Consider the following 27,542-nt stretch of genomic DNA (forward strand, 5'->3'; position numbering starts at 1 on the left):
GCCTCTGGTGTAAGAATGAAGAGAGTACAAGTAGAAGTTATTCCAAAGATCCAAGACCATAACGACACTAAGAATTGTCTTTTGACCCAAAGGTTCTTGTCGACATGGGCAGATGCTGCTCCTTTGCAAACACATTTCTGTCACTTAGATTAGCAAAATACAAATATATTTGAAGACAGTCTGACCTCGGTGGCTTTTCCACACACATGCCGTCAATTAGTATAATGCTATTGTGAGCAAATTCTGACTAGTTTGTAAATAATAGGCATTTGTAGTTGGAGGAAGGTTGAGAATTTCTGAGCAAACTATCTTAACATTTTTAAAAACTTAGATCCAGAGTGGTAACCTACACCTCTCATCCTAGCAATGAGAAGCAGAGGCAAGTGGATCTCTGTGAGTATAAGGCCAGCCTGGTCTACAGAGAAAGTTACAGGACAGCCAGGGCTACATAAAAACACTCTTGTCTAAAAAAAAACAAAAAACAAAAAAACCCCACAAAAAACAAAAAAAAGAAAGTTACTTAGTAAGTGAGAAATTAGATAGAAAAAAAGTATTAATCATACTAATTTTGTTAATGATCTAATAAATTACCTGATTTTGTTGATTAAAAACATTTTTGTCATAACAACATTTTAAGCTGCGTTCCTTAAAATGATCAAAGCTTTTTTTTTAAATAATAGTATGCTTCTTTCTTCCTGGATTTAATACATTAGATACAATTTCCCGGTTTGTTAAATAATTAAAATTATTGTTTTTAAAGCATCTGATAGCAATATAATTTATTGGATCATAAATGGACTTTTAAGATTTTTTTGTAACAGTATTAGTTCCAGAGAGATTAACAATATAATTAGCAGCCTTTATTGCTTTGCAGTCTGTTGCAAAATATCATTTTTTTCAACAGCACAGAAAAGCAACAGCTAGCCTATTCTTACACTGCTATATCATTTCCAGAACTATGTCAGTACGAACACATGTTTTACACAGGAAACCCCTCCCATTTGCTCCCTTTTGGGGGCCAGGGCAGTGTATGATTATCTCAAGAAATCCATCTGCAGGAAAGGAGGCTTATGGCAGTCAGCTTTTTGTATTCAAAATACCCTGTATTTTCATGTGCATCAGCCTTTTCCTAGGGTGTCTGCTCTGGTGAGTTCACAGATGCAGTCTGGATCCCAGGAAGGGATGGTTACCAGGACATCCTTCATAAAAATAAAATCGTCCTCCATCTACATTCTCACAATTTCACTTTGCTGTTTCACTCAAGAAAAATCAGCATTATAAAAGTTTGTTTTTGAAAGTTTAAGAGAGCTTATTACTAGCCAGCATTTACAGAAACCTTTATGATTTTTCCATTCTAACATATACTTGAAATTAAAAAACAATAGAATGAAGAAATAAAAAACCCAAGGCAGGCAGGATGACACAGCAGGAAAAGCACCCTCTATTCCACAACTCTAGTGACCTGAGTTTGATCCTTAGGACCCTTGTAAAGGTGAAGGAGAGAATGACTCCACAGAGTTTTCATAAACATGTTGAGTCTTGATTTCTCTCTCAGACACAATAATAATAATAATAAATTTGATGAACTAAAAAAGAAACAATGATTTGAGTGGGGTAACATAATATGAGGTTGAAATTAATGTTTATTTGTGTATAGCAGATTATGTTGACTGAGGTTTCTGTCCCACCTGGTCCTGCAGCCGTTCAGCACCAAAGAAACACACAGACATCAACTTTAGTTATAAACGGATTTGTCCATTAGCTTAGACTTCTTATTAACTAATTCTTACATCTTAAATTGGCCCATTATTCTTGTCTTTGTTAGCCAATGACTTGGTACCTTTTATGGGAAGGCAGACTTTTTTTTTTTTTTTTTTTTGCTTCTTCTGAGGCTAGGTCATGACTGCAGACTGCGTTTCCCTCTTCCCAGCATTCTCGTTGCCCCATCTCTACTTCCTGCCTGGTGGCCCCACCTTCCTGCCTGGCTACTGGTCAATCAGCATGTATTTAAAATACAAGTGATAGGATACAGACCATTATCCCACTGCAAGATTATACCCAACAGTTTCTAAGCAGTCCCATAAGTAATACAAATCTACCTCTAAGTGCTTATTTTTATTAAAATGATTTTTATTAATATTTTTTATACAATATGTTTTGATTATGCTCCCCTCATCCCTCCCTAGCTCTCCTACTTTCCTTCCACCAACTTCACATACTCCTTCTTTTTCTTACTAAGAAAAGGACAAAAATAAAAACAAAAAACAAATACGACAAAAACAAATGAAACAAACAGTCCATTTTCTTTACAAGTTTAAAACAAGAAGTCCATTTTGTGTAGGTCAACTACTTTTAATCATGGAGCCTACCCTGGAGTGTGGTTGATATACCCAATGATACTCCATTGGAATAAACTGATTTTCCTTTTGCCAGCAGGTGTCAATAGCAAATAATTTCTTGGTTTCTGGGGACCCCATGTCAGTTTCCTATTTACAATACTAGAACCCTGACTGACTCAAACTTGTGGTCTTACATGTGGTGCTGTCACAGGCTCTATGTATTCTTCTGTGCTGAGTGCTTGGTTTAAAAAAAGTAAGAGAACTCTCCAATGAAGCCTAGGATTTGTCAGATTCTCTATTCAATTCTCCTCCTATAGGAACTTAGAAATCAAAAGTAGCCATAGAAATTTTTAAATAGCTAATAATTCAACCCTTTTTCTCATTATTGGTTGCTATAATTTTATAAGTTTAGCCAATTACTTAAGACAATAGACAAGCTAGTCCTATTAAAAACGTGTTCATGGGTATGTCTCTGTGTGTGTTTGTGTGTGTGTACCTCTTAGTCTACTCAGTGTTAAAACAGTATTATAAATCAGGTTGCTTATTAACAGTAGAAATATCTTTCTCATAGTGTTAGAGGCTGATATCAAAGATGCAGGTGCCTTGGGAGAGCTGCCTACTCAGACAATTTGATTCACTATAGTTACACACACTATAGTTCCACACTATAGTGGGAAGGGAGAGGGATCTCTCTGGCCTATCTCTTAGGAGGGGGAGGGGAGTAACTCTCTCACCAGGACTCAGTCCTCACTACTGGTTTGCCTCCTAAAGTTTTTATTTCTTAATGTTAGAATATAGACAATGTGATGACTTTATCCATGTCTGGAAATATAGGCCTATAATCCCAGTTCTTAGGAGGCTAAGGCAGGAAGATTCTGAATTCTATATCTACCTTGACCACAGTATTGAGTTCAAGATCACCAGGAACAGCTTAATGAAATCTTTTATGAAAATTGAGAACTGAAAATAAGAGCATTTGTGGATTTAGGTAGAATCTGGATAATGCCCTAGATTCAATCTCCTGTACCACAAATAAATAAAAATTAAAAAAATATAAAATATCCTTAAACTATGCCTGCTTTCTAAGTATCTATCCAACCTTATTTATTTATTGTTATGTATGTCTATGTGTGCACACATGAATGTGCATACATGTGTCAAGGTAAACTTGTGTGGATCTAACCACAGTTTGGAGTTATCAATTCTCTTCTTTCATCTTGTGGATTTCAGGTTTTGAACTAAGGTCACCAGGCTTGTGGTAAGCAATTTATCTAGACTGAGACATCTCACAGACCCTACTTAGTTTTAAATGTAAATTAGAGTATAAGAATAATGAACTGCTTAAATTTTTGCTTGAAATTTCAATACATTGAAGTATGAGCATTCAGTTACTATAGTTACAGTTGTACATGTGCCTGGGTATAATTTTCAGCTTAAAGTTACTTTTGTTTTTCTTTAGAGCACTGAAGTTTTGAGAATTTCCTTAGAATTGTTCTTTCAAAAATATCCCAAATACATAATTACAATCTAGTATTGGACAGGGAAGTGAAACAGGGCCCACTTGTTCTATTGTGAAAGTATGTACGTCTCTATAGTAATAGCTCCATTCCTGCTTGCTCTCCTACTGTGGTCCTTGAAATGAGAACCGTGTTTGCCTTGACTGTAATCTGATGAAACACCACAGGCTGAACTGTATTTAATTTAAGGAAACTCTGTGATCTTTTCCCATGAATCCATTTTCTCTGTGACTATACCTTCCATACAATATGACTTTAGAAGATGGACCAACTGACTTGGCTTGTCCTACATTGTTTTTACATCATTCCTCAATAAGAACATGGTCAAGTATTTATGTGTCTAAAACTTCAGCTCTTTTTAGGTATAGATAATATTTCCAGATCAGATTGAGTTTGTGTTGGCTATTTATGACTCCTACCTTCATTTTTATTTTATGTGGACATAAATGTTTCTAAGTGCATGACTCCTACCCTCATTTTTATTTTATGTGGACATATATGTTTCTGAGTGCATATATTTACACCAGGACCTGGAGTTACTGATAGTTGTGAGCCACTTAATGTTGATTTTCTGAATTGAATCAGGATTCATTTCAAGGGCAAGGACTCTTAACCATGACATCTTCAGTCTCTGTCATGAGCTCTTAAGAAGACCCTTCCTGGGCAATAAGATTCAGTCTTTGAAACAAAATAAGGGGTTACTTTTTCATCAGTAGGTCTTATACTATGGAGTTCCCCACACCAGCCCCATTAGCATTCCCTGTGAATTTCCTTGAAACTTACTTTCCTAGGTCTCACCCCAAAGCAACTATCCTAGTTTGAATTTCTCTTCCTGTAATACACACTTAGTCAAACACATCTTGGAGAGGAAAAAATTTATGCAATTCCGGATCCCAGTCTATCCTTATGGGAAATCAGGACAGGAGTCCAAGGTAGGAACCTGGAGGCAGGAACCCAAACAATATCCATGAAGAAAGTTGCATACTTGCTTGCCCATGGCTTGCTCTGACCTGCTTTCTTTTATAATTCAAAACCAAGTGCCCAGGGGTTGCACTGCACAAAGTGTGCTGGGTCCTCCCACATCAACCATCAATCAAGAAAATGCTCCACAAAGCGCTCACCGGCCATTCTATTGGAGACAATTCCTTCTTTGAGGCTTTATTTACCAACTTTGTTAAATTAACAAAATCTGAGCAGTACCGCTATTGTGTCAGAAACTCCCCAAGTTTTGTCAAAGAATCTGTTTAATACACCCTCTGGCTGGTGCTCAGGTATTGCAGCTACTATTGCAATTATAAGAGATGCCCTTTAAATGCAGTTTCATATTATCAGTTATCTCGTTGGATCTGGAAGGTGACCTGTTGACATTGTTTTAGATTAGTTATTAGACTATGAGTAGTAGAAGGTCACATAAATGTGTGTGTGCCCTCTCCACAGAAAATCACATCTTGGAGGATGTGAACAAATGTGTGATTGCCCTCCAAGAGGGGGACGTGGATACACTGGACCGAACAGCTGGGGCCATACGGGGCCGGGCAGCCCGGGTCATTCACATCATCAATGCAGAGATGGAGAACTACGAAGCTGGGGTATACACTGAGAAGGTGCTAGAAGCCACAAAATTACTTTCAGAAACAGGTAAGCATGGATAGTATACCTGCCCCAAATGTCAATGCTGTGATTGATTTTTATATCTGAACAGAGTAATTACATTTTATTCTACAACCCTTGATGGTTCTAATTTTTATGTATCATGAGAGGTTTAAAAATATGAATGTTCTTCTTACTGGAGTTTGGATTTGAATAACAGGACAAAACAATTCTATTTCTTTCCATGTATATATACCACTTTGTCATTTTCAGGTGTAATATTGTTTGATTCTTCCAAGGGTTTTATGAAATAAGCAGAGAAATTTTGACTTTTCTTCAAATTACAGCTGAGAAAGTAGGTGCTTGAACCTGCCAAGGGAGAGGAATGTGGTCGCAAAGCTATTAAAAGGTTATATCTGATAGGAGGTTGGTGTAAGTGTGATGTGAATTTCTAAAGCATATCATCATTAATTTCTTGAGAGAACTGAACCTGAAGAACTCGAGATAACCATTGGGAATCTTAGAGGCTCGAAACAGCAGTTCTCTAAAACACATTTCTTAATGTTGTGATGACTCCCAACCATAAAACTTTCTCATTGCTACTTCATAACTGTACTTTTGCTACTTTTATGAATGATAATGTAAATATCTGAAACACAGGATAGCTAGTATGTAACCTCCAAAGGGTTGTGATCCACAGTCTGAGAACCACTGCTCTGGGAAACTGGATGTGACATCCTCAGAGAAACCTGACAGTGCTCCTGAGAGGGTTAGACCTGGCATGTCTACCCAGGTTTGAATGTTCTCATTCAGGTCATGTTTTATCCGCTGGGGTCTTGCTGCTTATGTAATGTGGCATGTGCAACTAGGTCTTAGAATCCTGGTTGGGAGCGTCAGGAATTAAGAATATTGTATACAGCATGAATGAGGAGGCACGTTAGTCTCTGTTGTCGAAGTGTCTCCATTAGGGGGACATGATCATGTCATTATCCCTGATTGAAGCTGCAGTTGGTATTTTTCTCAACTGTGCTGTTTCTGTCTAAAGGTCAACCATTTACCTACATCCACACTTAGAACAGAGAAAGGTCTTGTCTTTACCCTAAGCTTAACTTTAGAAGGTCTCACTATTCCCAAAGGTGACCTGGTCATGCTGGTGTCAGTAATCCACATTCACTCTGTACTTCATCCACTCTCCACGGGAAGGAACAGTTGACTTCTAGGGTCTTATAGCTCTCTGGCGCACTGAGATGGGAAATGACATTCTACCACTGAGTTAGAAAAACATTCTGTAACTTTGAAGAATATATCAACGAATAGTTTTTTTTGTGTGTAATGATATTAGTTATTAATTAATATCAGACACTTAACTATCTCATCCCTTGTGTCTTTGTGTGTTGGAATATCCAACACACAAGGTGTTGGAATATCCAAGAAATGAGAGAAAATGAAAGGAGAGAAAGAGAGAAATCTTTGTTTTGTATGGTGCTGAGAATGAGTACAGAATTGGGTCATATGTATCTACACAATAACTTTCTCTCCAACCCCAAAGAGAGTCCTACCAGGGTGATTGCACAACAACTGAGGATACAAGAGGACCATTAAAATATATATATTTCTGAAGAGTGACACAGTACTGTATTCAAAATTGGTGAATGATATCAGTGGAAATCACTTTTCTTTTACATAGAAAAGATAATTTTAAAAAACTATGTTAGCCTGGAAGCATGAAGAAAAAACAAACAAGACCTACAATACAGCTCCTATATACAAATCTTGGTCATTTCTCTGAAATATTAGGGGAAATGGAAGACTATAATATCATACTATGAAGTGTACATGTAAAGATTGCTCTTGTGAACTAAACAACTTAAAAAATAAATAAAGATCATAGTCAGATATATCTATACTCTAACTGCTTCCAGTTGTCATTTCTTTACTTCTAAAAGACTTGTCTCTTGCATGGAATAGAGCAGTAAAAACCAAGCTGGATATACAGTGTTTCTCATTTAAGGAAAGTAGAAACATAGGCGGGAGAGATAATAAAGCAATTACTAGCACTGATGCTCTTCCAGCAGACCCAATTGTAGTTATCAGCACCCACATTCGTGTTGTGTGTATCACAGCAATTCCATGTTGTGACATCCTCTTCTGAGCTACACACACACACACACACACACACACACACACACACACACACAGACCACAAAGCATTAGAATCAGACATCTTACTCTGTAACTTACAGATTTTTCCAACCTGTTACGAAGAAACTATCCCACTATGGTGTGGATCTTCTCTGCTGACTTCTCAGCTTGGTCGTCATATAAGAATGAAGGAATTTTTTTTGACATATCTCACACAATACCAGAACTCTTTTGATGCTGATTCTACATAGAGTAGCTCCTGCTCATGACGGTGCAAACAGTGTGCCAAATGAAAAATGTGGGGCTTGTTGTCAATTTACCTGAGGCTTTAAGCACCAAGAAAAATAACTCAGTTGTTATTCCAAAGACATGTCGCTTTGCTTACTGTCTCTTTGGATACTTAGTAACAGAAGTGGTCTGTAAACATGGTGACACACCCCTTTAATCCCAGAACTTGGGAGGCAGAGGCAGAGATCAGGGTGTATCTCTGAGTTCAAGTCTAGTGGGGTCTACAGAACTAGTTCCAGAATATCTGGTGTTACAAACCCTGCCTTGAAAAACCAAAAGAAGAGGAAAAAAGGAGTGGTACTTAGTGGGTTACCATCTACTTAAAGGCAAGAGCAATTACATAGTTCTAGTGGAAATTTGAACACCATTCAAAGTCTAGAATGTAAATAACTTTCTTATTTAAAAAATAATCAAGAGATTTTTCTGGGTTGCTGTTGCGATACTGCGATTACTTACTCATTGTCAAACCATTTACAATTCTCAGCCCAGCCTTTCCATGCATTGATTAAAGACCTACTGTCTTTGTTACTTTCACTGTTTCTGTTATAAAAATACAGCAAAAGCTGCTTAATAGAGAAAGGGTTTATTTTTGCTCACAGTTAGAGGATACGGTCTATTACTGTGGGGGAAGTCAGTGACAGGGGATTGGGGCAGCTGACCACATCAAATTTACAGTGGGAATGTTAGTGCTGGGCTAACTTTCTATTTTATGATACAGTGAAGAATTCCTGTTCAGATACCAGTGCCAACCACAAGTAAGATGTGTCCTTCCTCAATAAGGTAATCCAGAATCCCCATACGCATGTGCAGGGGGTTCAGTCTCTCTGGTGATTCTCAATTCCACCAAATTGACAGCTAAGTACAACCACCATAAATTCCTTTTTAAAGAAACTGATGTCTAGTTCCTCACTGAATAGAGTGGGTGATCAAGACACATGTGATTCCATTTGATATTTGATATTTTGAGGTTTTTTTTAACTTCATTCATTATGATCTTTCCTAATTACATAAGTTTACTTGCAAAGTTCATGATGCCACTTTTCTCCAGGGTAGAATATGATTCCTGAGTGTATATGTACCACATTTCCATTGTCCACTCATTGGCTGAGGGACATTTAGGTTCTTTCCATTCCCTAGATATTATAAGAGAGTAGAAGTGAACATGTCGGAGCAAGTACATATAGCATAGGATGTCAAATCCTTTTGGTGTATGCCAAGGAGTGGTACAGCTGGATAGTATAATAGATTTATTTTTACCTTTTTGGGGAGATCTCCATGGTGATTTCCATATTGATTGTATCAGTCGCCAATTCCAACAACAGTGAATAAGTGTTCCCTTTCCCCCATACCCCTCCACAATTTAATGTACCTTGTTTGGTTGATCTTTGCATTCTGATTTGGGTTCGCTGAAATCTCAAAGTTATTTGATTAGCATCTACCTAATTGTTAGGGACTGTGGGCCTCTTCCCCACTCCCCCATTCACTCCTCAGAGAGCAACAAAGGTTCCCATGGGGCACCCACAAAGTCTAGTACATCACTTTGAGACTGGACCACAGCCCTCCCCATTGTATCTGAGCTGAGAAAGGTATCCTGTCAAAAAAAATGAGTTCCAAAAAGCCAGTTCAAGAAGTAAGGATAAATCCTGTTCCTACTTCCAGTGGCCCCACGGACTGCTCCACGCATATAACTTGTCTTCCACAATCAGAGGGCCTAGTTTGGTCCTATGATGGCTCCCCAGCTCTCAGTCTGGAGTCTGTGAGTTTCCATTAGCTCAGGTAAAATGTTTCAGTGGTTGTCCCCATCCTGGTCAACCCTTTACTCTTATTATTGCTCCTCCCTGTCTTCTGCTGGATTTTGAGTGCTCAGCTCAGTGCTTATCTGTGGATCTCTGCTTCTGCTTCTATCAGTTGCTGGATGAAGGTTCTATGATGACAAGGTTATAATCAATCTGACTATAGGGCAAAGCTAGTTCAGGCTCCCTTTCCACTATTGCTTAGGGACTTAGCTAGGGTCATCCTTGTGGATTTCCGAGAATTTCCCTAGTGTCAGGTTTCTTGCTAGCCCCATAATTGCTCCCTCAATCAAAATATCTCTTTCGTTGCTCCCCCTCTCTGTTCCTCCCTCTTCTTGACGATCCCATTCCCTCATGCTCTCCTTCTCCTCTCCTTCTCCACTCCTCCTACCCTTTGACCCTCCCTTCTCCTCCCATCCCAAAGTCCAAATTTTCTCAAGAGATCTTGTCTTTTTCCCCTTCCCAGGAGTATTCATGTATGTTTCTCTTAGGGTTCTCCCTGTTACCTAGCTTTTCTGGGATCGTGGACTATAGACTGCTTATCATTTGCTTTAGATCTAACATCCATTTATGCGTGAGTTCACACTATGCTTGACTTTCTGGATCTGGGTTACCTCACTCTGGATGTTTTTTACTATTTCCACGCATTTGCATGTAAATTTCAAAATGTCATTTTTTTTATACTGCTGAGTATTACTCTATTGTGTAAATGTAAGCATTTTCTTTATCCATTCTTCAGTTGAGGGGCATTTAGGTTGTTTCCATATTCTGCCTATTACAAATAATGCTGCTATGAACATAGTTGAGAAAATGTCCTTGTAGTATGGTATATGCCCAAGGTGGTATTGCTGGGTCCTGAGGGAGGTTGATTTCCAATTTTCTGAGAAACCACCATAATCCATTCAGTCAGTCCTTGTCTTTCGATTAGAGAATTGAGCTCACTGATATGTAAGTCTTTATTGGAATGTGTGTTTTAATTACAGACATTATATTGTTGATATTTGGTGTTGTCACCAAAGGTGGAACTTTGTGTTTTAATAATTAAGGCTTTCTATTTCTTTAAACAGTCACTCTGCTATGTTTATATCTCTCTTTAGTCAAAAATATTGTTTGCTCCTTTTCCTTTGGGTTTTGTTTGTCAGATACAATCTTTTAGGTTGTTTATACTGTAGAAAGTGTTTTATTCTCCTTTACTTATGGCAGACAGTTTTGCAAGGTATGGTAGTCTAGGCTGACCTTCATAGCCTTTTAGGACTTGGAATGCATTGCTCCAGGCTTTTCAGATTTTCAGTGTTTCCACTGTGAAATCATCTGTTACTCTGGTGAGTTTTCTTTATGTGCGACTTGTAGTTTGTCTCTTGAAACTTTTGATATACTTTCTTTCTTATGTATATGTAGAGTTTTAGCAACGGTATGTCTCAGGGACTTTCTTTTCGGGTCTGGTCTATTAGATGTTCTGTGTGTTTCTAATTATATGGGTTGGTATGTCTTTCTTTAGTTTAGAAAAGTTTTTTTCTATGGTGTTGCTGAAGAGTTGGTCTCTACCAGTGACATGGGATAATTCTCCCTCTTCTTAGCCTATAATTTGAAGCTTTGCTTTTCCTGATTTTGCACCTTTCCTGTATGTTTATTTTCTATTTTTAAAGCTTTTCATATACTTTGCTTATTTAGTGCTGATTCTCTACTTCATGGTTGTGTCCTGATTGTGTGTCTTCTGCTTGATTCATTCTGCTTCTAAGGTTTTCCTTTGAGTTTTCTAGGTGAGTAAATAGGTTCTCATATTTAATCTTCACTTCAGTTTATGTCTTCTTCCATGCTTCCTTCTCCTTATTAAATTCCGTTCTCAAGTTCTAGATTATCTTCATTGTGTCCATGAGCTGAATACTGTGTTTTCTTGGCTATCCCTCAGGTGTTTATTCTCTTTAAACTTCTTTTCTTTAATCTCATCGAGACATTTCTTTGAACTTTAAATTCTTTGATGAAGTTTATGACTATTCTCTTAAATCAGTGTTTGGAAATTCATCTATGTGCTTCTCACTGGCAAGTATTTCTACAGGACATCTTTTATTGAGATGATACTGACTTAATTATTCATATAGTTGGTATTCTTGAGGTGAGATCTGGAATTTTTTGAAAGTTATAAGTCCAATATGGAGAGAGCACATTGGCACTGAAGAAAGGATACGAGGGTGGGTTATGTCCAGAGGTATGAAAAGGCCTGGTTGTAATGAAGTCAGATAGATAGAAGGGACTCGGCTGGTGTGCAGGTTGTTCCTCTGATCCAAGCCTGGAGAGTGGGCATAGACATAACTGGCTGGGAAGGTTGGTTGTGGTATGGAAGGGAACTTATAGGTTGAGGGATAGATAGAGATAATCCTGGCAGAAGTCAGAAGGTAGGTTATAGTGCAGCCAGACTGTGGTGATAGGCCATGTTAAAGCACTGGGCATGGGGCCAAACATAGATCTGTTGGGCTGGGGAGAAGGTGTGTATGGGAAGGGTCAAGGAGATGGTCTAAGCTAGAACCTGGAGAAGGGTGTCAGAGATCTGGCAGGGTGAGCACACTGAATACTGCATATAATATACTCATTATATTGTAGGTGTATATTGTACACGTATATGTAGGTGGTGGCAGTCAGACTTTTTTAAAAGTTCCATGAGAGTTACGGATGTTGTATTTTGATGATATCTACTACCCAAATCTTCCCAGATTTGCCAACACTTACCTACCCAACTTTGTGTCCAAAAAACAAGTAAATGAAAAGAGAAACCTATCAATGTATGCTGCCCAAATATTATTGGATATGTGATCTTCCAATGGAACATGAAATACTTACCAGGAGCTACACTCTTAGAGAAAACTGTGTCTCCCTCTTTCAGCAGCTAACACTTACTAATAACTTCACAACTAGGATTGGGATTTTGTGTCCATTTCCCCTGTTTGTGTTAAGATTTGGTTTGGCTTGGGTTTGTACAAATTGTCATAACTGCTGTGAGCTCATGTATACATCTGTCCTGCTGTGTTCAGAAAATAACGTTACTTACAGTTTCCACTCCCTCTGGCCTTTACACACACTTTCCATCCCCTTACCTTTTGGTGGATGTTTTGTTTAGATTTGGCCACTATTTGTTATGACCTTATTAGATAATGTCCTGAAGGCACATTTTATTTTGTGGGGAACATAGAAGGGCAGTAAGGTGCCATTCAGAGGAAGTACAGTGATGAGGAGAAGAAGTAATGTGAATAGCGGGGAGAAAGGTGATACTGACAGGTGAAAGCAGGAAGAGTTTCTAAATTGGGGAGATAGCTATGAAGACAGTGCCACATAAGAATTTAGAACTGAACTTCCATCCTCAGCATTTATGTTAAAAATTTGGATACTCAGTAATACCACTTTTGGGTATATATGCAAAGGATGCTCAATTGTGCCACAAGGACATGTGCTCAACTTTGTTCATAGCAGCGCTGTTTGTCATAGGCAGAACCTGGAAACAACCTAAATGCCCCTCGACTGAAGAATGGATAAGGAAAATGTGGTACATTTACATAATGGAGTACTACACAGCAGAAAGAATTAATGACATCTTGAATTTTGTAGTCAAATGGATGGAGCTAGAAAACATTATTTTGAGTGAGGTAACCCAGACCCAGAAAGACAATTATCACATGGACTCACTCATAGGTAGTTTTTAAACATAAATCAAAGAAAACCAGCCTACAAATCACAATCCCAAAGAACTTAGACAACAATGAGAACACTAAGAGAGACACACATAGATCTAATCTACATGGGAAGTAGAAAAATACAAGATATCCTGAGTAAATTGGGAGCATGGGGACCTTGTGGGAGGGTTGTAGGGGAGGGGAAAGGCAGGGAGGAGAGCAGAGAAAATTGTGGCGCTCAATAAAAATCAATGAAAAAAAATTGGGTACAGTAGTGCACATCCAGCCCAAAGGAAGTAGAGATAAGTGGATCATTGTGGCTTTGTGCCCGGCCAGCCTAGTGTAACTGGTGACCGTGGGACTTACTAGCCAGCTACTGTAGCCTAACTGATGAGATTCAAGTTCAGTTAGAGACACTATTTCCCCAAAGCAAAACGTATAGTGATTGAGGAAGACACCTGTTATCAACTTCTAGCTTCCACACACACTGCACAAGCATACATACACACATATGAGCTCTCTCTCTCTCTCTCTCTCTCTCTCTCTCTCTCACACACACACACACACACACACACACACACACACACACACACATACACACACACCAAGTTGTCATGTGTAGCTTTATACTTTGTTGTCTTGATACATCTTCCTGTTCTGTCTAGGATTTTGGGTGTTTTTGTTAGATTTATGACTCTCAGTTAGAAGACCATTTTCAGCAGATACCCTTTTGGTCTGAACAAATAAATTTCTCTTTGGGATTGATGGCAGAATCCTGTGTGCATCAAAGGATGGTCAACAGAAACCTGGGCAGTCACCCTCTAGATGCTTGGAGCATCTCATCCCCTTACAATCCCTAATTCTGATAGCAAAAAAAGCCTGTAGACATTGCCAGGTATCCTGGGGTGGGTCAAGGTTAGGCAGAACAATATTAATTATGAGCCACTACCCCAAGGTAGAGAAGTATTCCCTAACAGGGACAGATATGTGTGGGGTAAAATGAAATCTCTCACTGGGTATAAGCAATGTTGAGACATGGGGTATGTGAGAGAGGTTTTATTAATGGACAAAGTTTTCAGATCTTGACCAAAACAGATATGGATAGATGAAGTGTTCACAAGTGTGGATGAGTCCATATACATGTGTGAATGGATGAAGGGCTGCTAGGGTGTAGGAAACTCCCACTGTGCTGCCCGACTGCTTTCTCTAAGTGCCTAGGAAAGGTTCCCCGCAAGTAACAGAACCATCTGAAGTTGATTTTTCATGAATTATTTCCCTTCCTCAGCATTGCCAGTGCTTTGGCTTAAGAGTAATTTCTGTGTTGTTATGAACACTGAGTTAAATTTAAGAAAATAATTTTGTGGATTACTAGTATGATAAAATTGTAGGGCTTCATTACATTGAAATTCACCTGCTTCTGATAAAACTAATCTAGGTTGATGAAAACACAATAAAGTAGAACGGCAGCAAGCCCATTAAATACTTACATGGCCTATTTCCTGGGCCGTTCAATAAAACCTGAATTATAACAAATTGTCAACAGCTTGGGAGCGAGTACATGCTTGGCCAGACTCATCTCCTGGGTTCTCATTTCAGAGGCAGGTTGCTGAAGGAGGTACTGAGAGGCCAGAAGTGCCCCAAAGATAGCAGATTTAGCTATAAGCAAAGTAGCCCCTTTCACACTGATCAGATTATATTATAATGTTACTTTTGTGAAATTGACAGCTGGTGCAAGCTTATGAGCACGTGTAGGGAACATGTATGCGATAGGGTCGAGATAGCTTTGACAGTCTGAGAGATGTTTCTTGTTCAGAGGGGATATGAGAGACAGACAGAGACAGAAACAGACACAGAGGCACAGAGAGACAGAGACACAAAAAGACAAAGATACCGAGAGACACACTGACAGAAACAGAGGGACAGAGGAAAGATTGATTGATTGAGACAATTTTTTTTTTCAATTTTAGGTATCCATCCCAGGGCCATGTGCACAATGGCAAATGCTGTATGACTGATCTGTTTTTGTTTCTCTAATACTCACAGACAGTAAATTATCATTCTAACTTATTAATCATATTGGATGGAGAGTTAAAAATTTCATTATTTTTGAGAATATATGGTTTAGAATGATAGCAGGATAAAATTCCATTTCTTATAACCTAAAGTTAAATAGTAGAAGGAGGAGATAGAACAAGAGAGGGCATGAGGAGAAGGGGGCAAGAGAAGATAATTGGGTGAATATGATCAAAATATATTATGGGAATGTATGAAAATGCTATGCTGCCCCATACTATGTATTATTATGTGCTTAAATTTACAAAATTGTTAAGATTTTTGGCACAATCCTGAATGCTTTGCACAGAAAATATAAAAAGGCCAGCAAATAACACCCAAACTAGTAATAACATTGAAGGATCTATTCATTTGGACCAGTTAATTCAGTAGAATATATTTAGGGTGGGGCTTATAAAAACTCAAGCATCTGGCTGTTGCCTACTGACTTCAACTGTAAACAAATTTGTTAATGCTCCCAGGACTGAGATTTTTTTGTGTGTGTTTCCTATTTTATCATTTTGGTGTGGTCAATTTTGCTTAGCTTGTTGTAAGTTCAGTGTTGTTCATGCCTTCTGAATGCACTCACCCTGAACAATCTTTGCTACATCTTCTTCTGCTTAAACCTTCTGTCCCTTCTGGATGGGAGTTTCATCAGTCTCACAGCAAAACACATCCACACATCTCCCACTATTGTCCCTGTAATGTTCTGTATTTCCTCCTCCTCCTCAACATCTGTTTATTGAAAAAAATCCTTTAATATCTAACTCTAGTCTAAGCTGGATAGAACAAAGAACATCATGAGTGAGTGCCCTCATATTAAGTATGTGCTCATCAGGGTACAGGGCATACTTAGACCACATTCAGCTCTGAGGGGCAGGTCCTTCCATGTGCACCTACTGCTTGTGATGGGCTTATCACATAACTACTAGTATATATCTGTATCTATAGTTCTAAATAATGTAGAAATGTAAATATATACGAATGTAAGTATGCACACAAATGCATTCTATGTTGAAGGAGCGGTGGGCTGCGTTCCCGCCCAGGTCCCAACTAGCTTTATCCAAAATAATTACACGGAAACTGTATTCTTTTAAACACTGCCTGGCCCATTATCTGTAGCCTCTTATTGGCTATCTCTTACATATTGATCTAACCCATTTCTAATAATCTGTGTAGCACCACGAGGTGGTGGCTTACCAGGAGGATTTTAACCTGCGGATGTCTCGGAGAGGAGAGTCATGGCAACTGCCTGCCTCTGCTTTCTTTCTCCCACAATTTTGTTCTGTCTACTCTGCCTATCTAAGCTGGTGTCCTATCAAAGGCCAAGGCAGTTTCTTTATTACCAATGAAAGAAACACATAGACAGATGGCCCACCTACATCAATTCTATGTGTACACACATGTATATTATTAGGATGTTGAATTTCTTTTGTGTGGAAGAGAATATAATCTACCAGAACCTCTAGACTCAGAGCTCCAGATTTTCAGATATAGATTTTGCTTTCTTTCACTTTCTATATAGCAATGGAAAGTAATCTTATTGGCTTTTTAGACACATTTGGTGGGATTATGTTTTATGATTGTACTGTATTGGGTGACTTGCCTTATCCCTGTAGCTGGGTTTTCAGTAAGAGAAAGCACAAAAACAAGTCAATTTCAGAATAAGTTGGCAGGGGTAGCTTATAGACAAGGCAGAAATACTAGGGAAGACCATTAAAATATGAGTCAATTCTCCATAGGTGACCTTGAAATTAGGTTATGAAAGTAATGGATTTCAACAGAAGCTTTTATGACTGAGATTGCTCAGCCTAGACATCCTAATACATTTTAAATGCATTTTAACGTAACCCTTACTATTGGTATAAAGCATTTTATTCCCTCCTGAAAGGTCAAGATGCTGGTGATGTGAAGTAAATGTGTTACTTGAAGGTAGCTTTAGTATTTGTGATGGTGAGAAGTCAGAAATATGGTGTGAAAAGGAAGTTCAATCACTTGATAATCCTTGAGGTTTGTGTTGCTACTATTTCCTTATAACAGATACTCTTAAGTTGTACATACTGCAGATATTTGATTGATGGGTATTTTTTGGCATTTAAATGGATATTTTGTGAACATATGTACACAAGAATGCAAATTAGATCTCATTGATGTAGGTCAGAGGTCTACTTGCAGAAGTTGACTCTTTCTTTCCACCATGTGCGTCCTGGGGTATAATAGTTTCTGTCAGCCTGACACAAACCTAGACAAGCCTGGGAAAATGAAATGTCAATTGAAGAATTGCTTCCATCACTTTGTCCTGTGGGCATACTTGTGAGGGTATTTTCTTGATAGTTGATTGATGTTAAAGGTTTCAACCCGTGGTACTATTCTTGGGCAGGTGAGCGAGCAAAGGGTATGTAAAAAAGCTAGCTGAGCAAGCTAGGAGAAGCAAGTCAGTAAGAGATAATATTCTTCCATGGTTTCAACTTGAGCTATTGCCTTGGATTACCTCAATGATGAACTATAAAATGGAAGGTTAAAAAAAATTCCGTTGTTCTTAAGTTGCTTTTGGTCATAGTGTTTATCATTGTAAGAGGAAATTAGACTACAGTATAAGATTGAGTTGTCTAGTTTGTAGCAATGATTTGCTAAGCCATCTCACTGGTCTGTTGTTTTTTAATCTGAAAAATTTTTATTTATTACATTATCTTAAAAATAACTATTGGATTTATTTTGTATACACACTTAATTAATTTTATGTGGATGTGTATTTGTTTGGGCATATGTATGTGTGCTATGTGTATGTAGAAACTTTCAGAGGCCAGAAGTTTCAGATCCCCTGGAATGAGAGTTACAGATGGTTATGAGCCATTTTGTGGGTGCAGTGAACTTATTCTGGATCCCCTGCAAGAATAATAAATGCTTTTAAATATTTTGCAACCTCTCTAGTCTTGGAATGTGGGATCTCTAATGCAGAGAGCAAACTTATTTATGGTGCTACTGGCTTCCAGCCTTCCATCCTCTCTTTAAGGACAGAAGGCTGAAACAGGTAACTTCTGTCTTTAGAAAGAAAATCTATACTGTAGGTGAGCAACTCTGTAATTGTGAAGCCAAGAGCTTTCATAGCGATCTGCTTATAGAAGTCCCTTTCTGTCCTTAGTAAGGGGTAAAATCTTTGACCTTCAGTTCAACAAATTCCCTCCAGGTAAGAAGATTATTAAGACTCTTCTTGGTAGAATTCTCTAGCTTAGCATTTAGCTTCCCCTTTGTAGTATTTTTAAATGTGTATCTCTTGGAAAAATAGAGTCCTATACCTCTGTCCAGGTTATAGAGGTATCTGGGGAGAATGATATCAAGTTATTTTTTGAGCTAGGTTACAGATAATTTTTGCCTAGAAATACCTAACTGCCAAAACATGCAAACATTTCTCTCTATACTGGTTTGGTCATTAACTCTAAGTTCTGCTATGATTCATAAACAACCAGCACAGAGGGAGAAGAGCTACCCAAGAAAATATTACTTAAGAAGGAAAAGTACAATATACAAATATGCCTCATAACTAGGTCCTGGGCATGGGCATGGAGATAGGTTAATGTGGACCAGGAAGGCACACACAGTTGTACATTCCTGTGCTATTCATTCAGAGCTGACTGTGAGCACTTTACTGCTTCTTAGGAACTAAAGAAACACCAAAAGACAAGGTCTTAATATCTAGATCTGCAGGAACCATAGTGTGGACTCACAGCCCTGGAGTTGCAGGTCATGCTGTTTCTACCACTCCAAAAGGACCCATGACCAAGGTCGTTGGTGGCGGCCATGGAGTAGGAAAGGGCCCTGAGAATGTTGTCAAACACAGAATTTGGTAGCCAGAATGTATTTATTTCATAAACTGAGACAGTGGTATTTCACTGCACCCACACTCCCTTAAGAGGGAAGTCACTACAACAGTAACAGGAATTTGGAAGAGAGAGAAAGGAAATCATGTTGCAAACTACTCATTGGGAGTCACTGTGTTGCTGGAGACTTTGCGAAATAGTTTTGATTAGGAAAGCTGGAAAGCTGTAAACGTACCCGCAGGGCCTGAGATAGTTCATGTGCAGAGGAGCCAGGGAAATGCTATTTGTTATGCTCAAATAACATGCCTGTCTGGTTTCCCTTTCTGTTTCACTTACTTTTTTTTTTATTTTGCTGTTGTTCTTCTTGCCTGTGAAGTTCTAGTCCGCTAACCACATCATCCAATTCTACTTCTGCTTGTCCGTATATTGATAACTAGCTTCAGTCATTTATTTGGCTCCTTTATAATGCCTGGCAGCTCCATTTACCCATTTGTTTATCTCTAACATAAAATATATGCTTGTTTTTCCTGTTTTCTCTCTGTCCTCTGCACATCTTTCTACCTGTGTACATGTATTGATTTTAATCAAATTTTAACCCCTTGAGATCTAAATCCATCTGTTCATTTCCTGTAGGTTTGATTTTGATGGGAGCTGAATCTCAAAATTGTTTATTGATATAAATGAAAACCATGGTAATGTGATGCTTCCTATGAGAAATTTTTATCTTTTCTTTTAAAATTACCTATTTATTGATCAAAATCAGAATCTTTAAAATCATGTGTAAGAAATTCCCAGCAAGTGTTTTGCTGCATCTTAATGCAATCTAAGTATTTAAACCTCACAGATGCCAAATTAAACCGTGTTTATCAAGCTAGGCTTTGACAAACACTGTAAGCTAAATAAGGCTTCGCATTCAACTCTTTATTCCTTCCTCAAGGTTCAGAATTAAATGTGCCATCCTTCCTCCTGGAGTTATAAACCATTTGTGATTATTTTTGAAATGCTTATTTTAAACTATACGAAAACCTTCCAAGCAAGCACTTTCTTTCCTTGGGGAAAGGAATTTGTGTCTAGACAAGAGCAGATGGATGCGCCCCGATTCTCTCAGGGTAGTCATCGTGAATGGAATTTAGAATTACTTTTTTTGTGTGTGGTTTCCTTCTTCTAGGCAGTCCTTTTTCATCTTTTATCAAACAATCCAGCTCATGGGTTATGTATGGCCTTCTGGAACTCGGATTTAGTTTTGATGTTTGAAATGTACATTATAATTTTCTAAACATGAATGTATGAAAATGGCAGCCTTTAGGAACTCCCACTGAGAGAGCAGATGACAGACACTGATGAAAGGAAGCCCAAGGAGGAATGGACTGAAGTAAGACTGACTTCACTGGTGACTGTGGTTATCTGGAGAGGTAGAAATAGTTGATGAGTATTCATGACGGAATAAGGAATAAACTCAACTGGTTCACTTTGACCCTGTTGCTGAAGTCTGATATTAGGAGTCTTCCAGAGAGACAGAACGAGAGATAGGGAGAGAGAGAGAGAGAGAGAGAGAGAGAGAGAGAGAGAGACCATTCCATAGTTCCATAGTCACACCAAGAGTGCCATTAGTGTTAACAGAGGAAGTCTATTATTTTTTATTTATGAATTTAAGTATTTATTTATTTTTCATTTTGAGAAAGTTCTTACTGTGTAGCCTTGGCTGGCCTGGAACTCTTCTATATAGTCAAGGCTGGCTTTGAACTCAGAGATTCACACCTCTTCCTCTGGAGTGCTAGGATTAAAGGTGTGTGCCATACCTAGAAGGGAAGTACTCAGTTTAGGCAAAGCACTTCACTTGTATTTCTACATTGCCTCTATCACATTTCAAAAACATTTTAAAATAATCAAAAATTAAATTCCAGCAGTTACAACTTAGTATGTATTTGAAACACTATACATTGGAGATAGGAGGGAAATAGTTTCATTACAGTCTCAGATCTATTGGGAAGGTTTTCGTAGAAACATTATTTCATTTGAACAGAAGAAACTGACTCCCCTTTTGGTGTTTTGTAAGCCATCATCTTTTTTCAAAAGTAAATACGGAAATGTTTCTTCTCTCATGGCTCTAATAAGTCCTGGACCAAAGATAATATTTTGTACGGTCCTTGGCAATCCAGATAAGAAGGATAGCTAAGAGGGAAAGGCTGTGTTAAGTTGGAGGTAGACCTATAGGAAATTCTTTATTAAAAGTGAGTATCCACAGGATGACACTTGCCTGAGAGAAGCGGGAGGAACATAAGTGAGAGAGCTTACTTGGCGAGATAAATTATATGAACCCCCAAATTTCAAATTCTACATTCACTGGTGTGCTCTTTACAGTTCATGTCATTATCATTCACCAAGGTAGCTTTTTTGGTGGTAAATCCTTGAAGATTTACCCTCAAGTCCTACACAGTGGGTGCTTAGTGTATAAGCCTTCATTCAGCAAAATAAAAAGGCATGTGGTTGAGTAGACAGATGCAGGATTATAGTGGAAAAACAACTCTGAGAACTATTCACTGAATCTTTTCTGTGCCAAGTTCATGGGAACCACCTCACATACATCCTAGTTTTGACAAGCGCCTCAATGGCTGATCTATACCAATTACTTTTGACATTATTTTTCAAGCTGGTCTTGAACTCCTAGGCTCAACTGATCCTTCTGCTTCAGTCTCCCAAATAGCTTAGACTATAGGTGTGTCCCCACCATGTTCCTGTCTTCCATTGAACATATTTTTAAACTTGACACAAACCCAGAAAGGTAGCTCTCATTATTCCAGTTGTTAAAAAAGATTTATTGTATTTTTATATGTGGGGTGTGTGTGTGTGTATGTGTGTGTGTGTATGTATGTGTGTGTGTATTCCACGTGTATGCATATGTCCACAGAGGCAAGAAGAGGGCATCAGATGCCCTGAAGCTGGAGTTACAGGTGATTGTGAGTTATCTGACATGGGTTCTCAACTGCTGAGCAACATCTATTATTCCAGCACCAGTGAAAATTCTGGTTTGTTCGAATCAAATATCCATTTTAATTAGAAAAAACTGTCTGGAATAGGTAAATATATTCCTGAATTTAGATTAAGTGTAGCTACCACAATTAACCAAAATTGTGGTGTGCCCTGTTTACTGCTATTTACTAATAGTTTTCCTTTGGGCAAAGCATGTGATATTGAGTTGCTATTTATGTGAAATGTATCACCCCAAAGTAATCAACTTTGTGCTCTAACGATGTTATCATAGTATCTTGAAATTGGGAATTTGCAGTAACTTTGTTTGGAGACAGCCCTCCAGAATCTCTCCTGAGCCTGAAGTCAAGGTGTTACCATTACTGAGTCAGTTTATGGACTGAAAAGTACAAGATACATGCATATGGCATGGGAAGACCTAATTTGTTTCCCTTGGGTCACCACTCCTTTGCACCTGTTAACAACCGACTGCTCTGAGTACTTAGCCATTGTGGACTGTTCCTTATTGGCTCATGTCTTAGGGTTTCTTTTGTGATCAATTATCATGACCAAAAGCAATTTGAGGAGTAAAGGATGTACTTTATCTTATACTTCCACATCACAGTCTACCATAGAAGGAAGCCTGGGTAGGAATATGGAGTCAGAAACTGAAACAGAAGCCATGGAAAAACTATACTTACTAACTTGCTTCTATTGGTTTGCACAGTCTTCTTTCTTATACTACCAAGGACTTCCTGCACAAGATGACTCTATTCTGAATGGTTTGGGCCCTCAGCTATCAATGAGCAATCAAGAAAATGCCCTACAGACTTGCCAATAGGCAATCTGATGAGGACATTTTCTCAATTGAGGGTCCTCTTCCAACTAACTCTATCTTGTATCAGTTGACAAATTCAACACAGTCAGGACAGCTCACCAGACAACTGCCTTTCTTTAGAGTAAATCTCTAATGGGCAAGAAAGGGGAGTAAGACAGAAATTCATTTCTTTGTTTACCATTGTTTTATAAGTTCTGTATGAGCTCCTTTGTTGTATTTTGCTGGTTAAAGTGGTGTTAGTGGTTCTAGCCCATATTCCCAGTACGAGACACAAAACATTAATATTAAGAGGGGATGTTGGGGACCAGCCATCTTAAATACTGCTTCACCACATATGCATATTGGTAAAGTCTTTTGGATGGGGGACATATTGATGAGTAACATGATTGAGATATGAAAGAATGTATGGACAAAATCCAATAACCTGGATTATGTAGTACCATATTTAGTTTCGAGTACTAGCACCCTATTTGTGTAATGATTTCCAGAAGAAAAAAGATACATCAACTCCAGGTGGGTTGTGGTCAGAAGGGAATGAAAAATTAGCAAAGTTATATAGTAAAGTAAGAAAAGGCTAAGATTGACTTAAGGTGATTGTGAATGAGGTCTTCAGTAGAAGACAGGCAGACTATTTGCAAAAATAAAAATTGCATGCAATGAAAAATTCATAATGTATATGTCAAAGGGAGAAAAAGCTGAATATTATGTTAGGAAAAAATCAGTTACCCTTGGTGTAGAGATTAATGTTATACTGAATCATAGGAGAGTCTACATAGTCAACCTTCATAAAGGCATAACTGATTAGAGTGTGCAAAATCATACCTAATAGTCAAAGGTGTAAAACTTGGAGGAACTTAGAGTCTTGAAGCATTTTGGCACTCCGAGAGTCCATCTATCCTTACAGGGGAGGGACATCTATACTCAGTGGATCTCATGAACCCATAAGTACTTGTAGAAATGAAACAGTATTCACAAAAAGGCTTATAGTCACTTTGGCTGATTGTAATCAGTGATAGGTGGAACTCCAGTGACAACATTCCTAAGAGAATCCTAAATTCATAATTTTAAAAATTATCTATGTAGGCTGAGGTTGAAGCTTCCATTGAAATCCCTCTAGTGATACAGGGTTGTGAAGATCTTTACTAAACAGACTAATGTCAGGGAGTAACCAGTTTGCATGAGGTTTTGATTCCTTTTGACTGGAGGGTATTTATCGACAAGCCACAGCTTTGGTTTGGGTTCATACTTCTGCACAGGTGATGACTCTGAACTTCAGATTCAAATCATCTCCTGACCACATGCTTCACAGATATACAGAACCTTCAAAGATAAACCTGGGAGAGCCAGTCACACTTTTCCTTCAGGCAAAGTTGCACGTTTAGTGTTTTTAGCTCTCCTATCATATAATTATGGACAATTGAATTTTCCTTTGACAATATCTAATAGAAACTGCTTTTGGAGAATGGATGCTTTATCTCTATGCATGCTATCAAACAGTTCTATGTTGGAAGAAACACTCAATGACTCCAAGGAGTCTCTTCAGATTAATTCTTTGCAATCTCATTTACTCTAGTGATAACTAATGTGTTAGCTTTTTCCAACTATAAAGATGGTTACTATCTGTGGTCAGCGATTATATTATATTATGCAGTGGAAAGAACCACAATTACATCCTGGTTCTGATCCATTGTTTTCTAGGTTCACCAAAATGTTGTTATTTCCTTGGTTTCACATTAACATTTAGCAAGCTGCATGTTTTTCTAGAGTTTTTTCTCTACTTTCTCTATATTTTATACTAAAATTTGGCTAATAAAAGCACTCTCAGTGTGTGGCCTGACACCACCACCAACGTAGATGACCCTTCTGTAAAGAGATTTGCCTGTTTGGTCTTAGTGAATTAATCAAAGGCAGAATTGGGATTATTTTTCCTTGTCATTGATGAACCTTCTTCCAAGGAAGCTTAATTATAAAAGGACTACAAGCTCAGCTTTCTGAAAGGGTCTCACACCCAACCGCGGCAACCACTACTAAATTGTCTAATGGCCCTGAAAATCTTTGATGAGATTCTGAATCAATACAGCATAATGACCATCACAAATAAATGGGAAACATAAGACTCTTTGTTTTGTCTTGGAGATACTCAGGGACAAATGAATTCTTTCCTCTGCCCCTTGCTTATGGTTCTCTTTCTTTTGTTCCTGATTGTGTAGGCTCTTCAGTATTCAAAAGTATGACAGAGCTTAAGATGAAAATGAATGTGGGGCAGATTCAGGCACACTAATGAGCATATAGAAATACTAGGGACCGATCTCTTTTCAGTGTACTAACTGGATTTGGAAAGTTGAGGAGGCATTCACCTAACCATGGAGAAGGATGAGTATGCCTTTCCATTTGAGAGAATAAATTCTCATGGCCAGATCATTAGCATGACTTCCCCCACCCCCGCCACTATGTCCTATTTGGCAATAGACATAACTCATCTGAATTACAACGTTTGAATTTGTGTAGGGCTAGGTCATGTGACTAAACTAGAAAAGAAAGTCAATAATATTCAGACATCAGATGCTTAGGTACATTAGCATTATTATCACCAGAAACTCTTAAGACTGGAGCATAGATTTGCTTACTTCCTCAGAAACACTGGGCCATCTGGCTGTGCTTCTTTCTCCCAAGCATCCAGTTAACCTTGTTCTTTTCCCTCATGACTGTCAGCAGTCACATTTGCACTGTAACACAGCTTGTCATTCCTGTAAACGGAATCACCCTCGTGCTCTGAATCTTCACCTCTGGAGCCTTTAGGGGAAATTCATTTCCAAATCCTCACCCACGGTTTAGATCTCAACCGGCACTCAAATAGTATGACCTTGATTTTTATATGCAATATTAACTTCAATTTCATTCCTCTTAGAAGGTCATCATTTTGCAGTCCAATATGTAATGTGCATGCAAAAGTATGGCTATAATATAAGTTCACTTCTAACTTTGATCACTCTTTTAGAGTATAAGCTATGAAGAACAGTTCAGCATGCTGATAATAATTGCAAAGTGGTGCAAAAACACCTATATTTTGGGTGCAATTCAGAAAGAAAAAAAAACTTCTAATTATATAAACCTACATCAGCAACTCTGTTAATATAAGAAGTGAGAATCACAAAGACAGTGTTAAGCCTTGTCCTAATTAGGAAGAAGGGAGGCCTGTATCTGATTTTTTTCTGTCTCAATATTTTGAGGAAAGGACATCTTCTAGACATTATCAGGATGGTGGAAGAATTCATAGTGAAACTGAGAACCTCAGGTCCAATCATCAAGGGTCTTGTGGTGTAACTGTTTTGTTACATATAATTTACTATGTTAAAAGTAAAACCTTCTTTTTTATTTAAACAGAAAAGGGGAGGTGATGTGGGATTACCCTCTGTATGCTGTGAATACTATTGGCTAATAAAGAAATTGCTTTGCACCTATAGAAGAGCAGGACAGAACAGAGCTAGGTGGGGGACAAGGGGAAGGATGCTAAACTGAATGCTGGGAGAAAGAGGGAGGAGTCAGGGATTAGCCACATAGCCCTGCCAGTGACAGTTGCTAGAACTTTACCTGGTAAGCCATAGCCTCATGACAATACACAGATTAATGGAGATGGGCTAGTTTCAAATGTAAGAGTTAAACAGAAATACGTTTAAGCTATTGGAAAAGCAGTGATTTAATTAATACAGTTTCTGTGTGGTTATTTCAGGGCTAATCATCCAGGAACAAACAAGCGGCCTCCTACAACAGTCTTGTTCCATTAAACCTTTGCCTTCCTGATTTAGGACTATATGTAAAGTAAGGGGAACACAGACCAGGAGGAAGTAGCAGTGGAAAGAGCTGAGTTGTGTTGAGAAATACATAGCACCTGGCCTGGCTCTGGGAATAAACTTAGAACTGGAGCACAAAGGAAGCAGTTATTGCTCTCCCCCTAACCATTTGCATCTTGGTAAACTGATTTTCTCAAAAGCACCTATTTTGCCTTCTCTGATGATACCACGACCAGCAACATGGTCATTCACTCCAGGGTTCTACCTGCTAAGTCTCACAGAGGAATTTCTTATCCCATGCTGGTCCAAGCAGAACAGCCTTCTAAAGAGTGTCCCTCATTTAAAGTAGTCCCTTTATAATGCTACTTCATATGGATGTTTCCAGAGAACACCACTCAGTGTTAGATAGCCAGTTTAGGAGCTCTTCCCTTCCACTCTCAACATTTCTTAGTTGCCTATACTTCTTTGTGTAGGGTTGAGGACTTGAATATTTTTTCCCCTGTGCACTTTCGCATGTCTGTTGTTCTGCTCAGTCCAAGTTTAGGTATCATGAGCTGCCTTACAAGTTTAGTGAGACTTTATGAATATAGATTCTGATGTTTTACGGTTTCACTTATGTATTTAGAAATAGGTGTGTGTGTGTGTGTGTGTGTGTGTGTGTGTGTGTGTGTGTGTGTGACAATGAAAAAATGAAAAAGAGGCTGTGAATTTGTAAGAGATCAGGGATGGGTATATGGAAAGGTTT

At 38.4% G+C, this 27,542-nt stretch overlaps 1 protein-coding gene across 3 annotated transcripts in view; it reads left to right on the forward strand.

Annotated features, from left to right (window-relative positions):
* Window positions 1-27,542, forward strand: part of Ctnna2 (catenin alpha 2) — a 1,097,293-nt gene that overhangs the window by 992,165 nt on the left and 77,586 nt on the right. For all 3 annotated transcript variants that reach the window (XM_048416544.3, XM_048416545.3, XM_085690683.2), the window contains one exon: window positions 5,294-5,494. In XM_048416544.3, the coding sequence (XP_048272501.1) occupies window positions 5,294-5,494 (201 nt within the window). The remainder of the gene's footprint in view (window positions 1-5,293; window positions 5,495-27,542) is intronic.

The sequence above is a fragment of the Myodes glareolus genome, chromosome 6 (genome assembly GCF_982192425.1).
Source record: "Myodes glareolus chromosome 6, mMyoGla1.1, whole genome shotgun sequence".
NCBI classification, from domain to species: Eukaryota; Metazoa; Chordata; class Mammalia; order Rodentia; family Cricetidae; genus Myodes; species Myodes glareolus.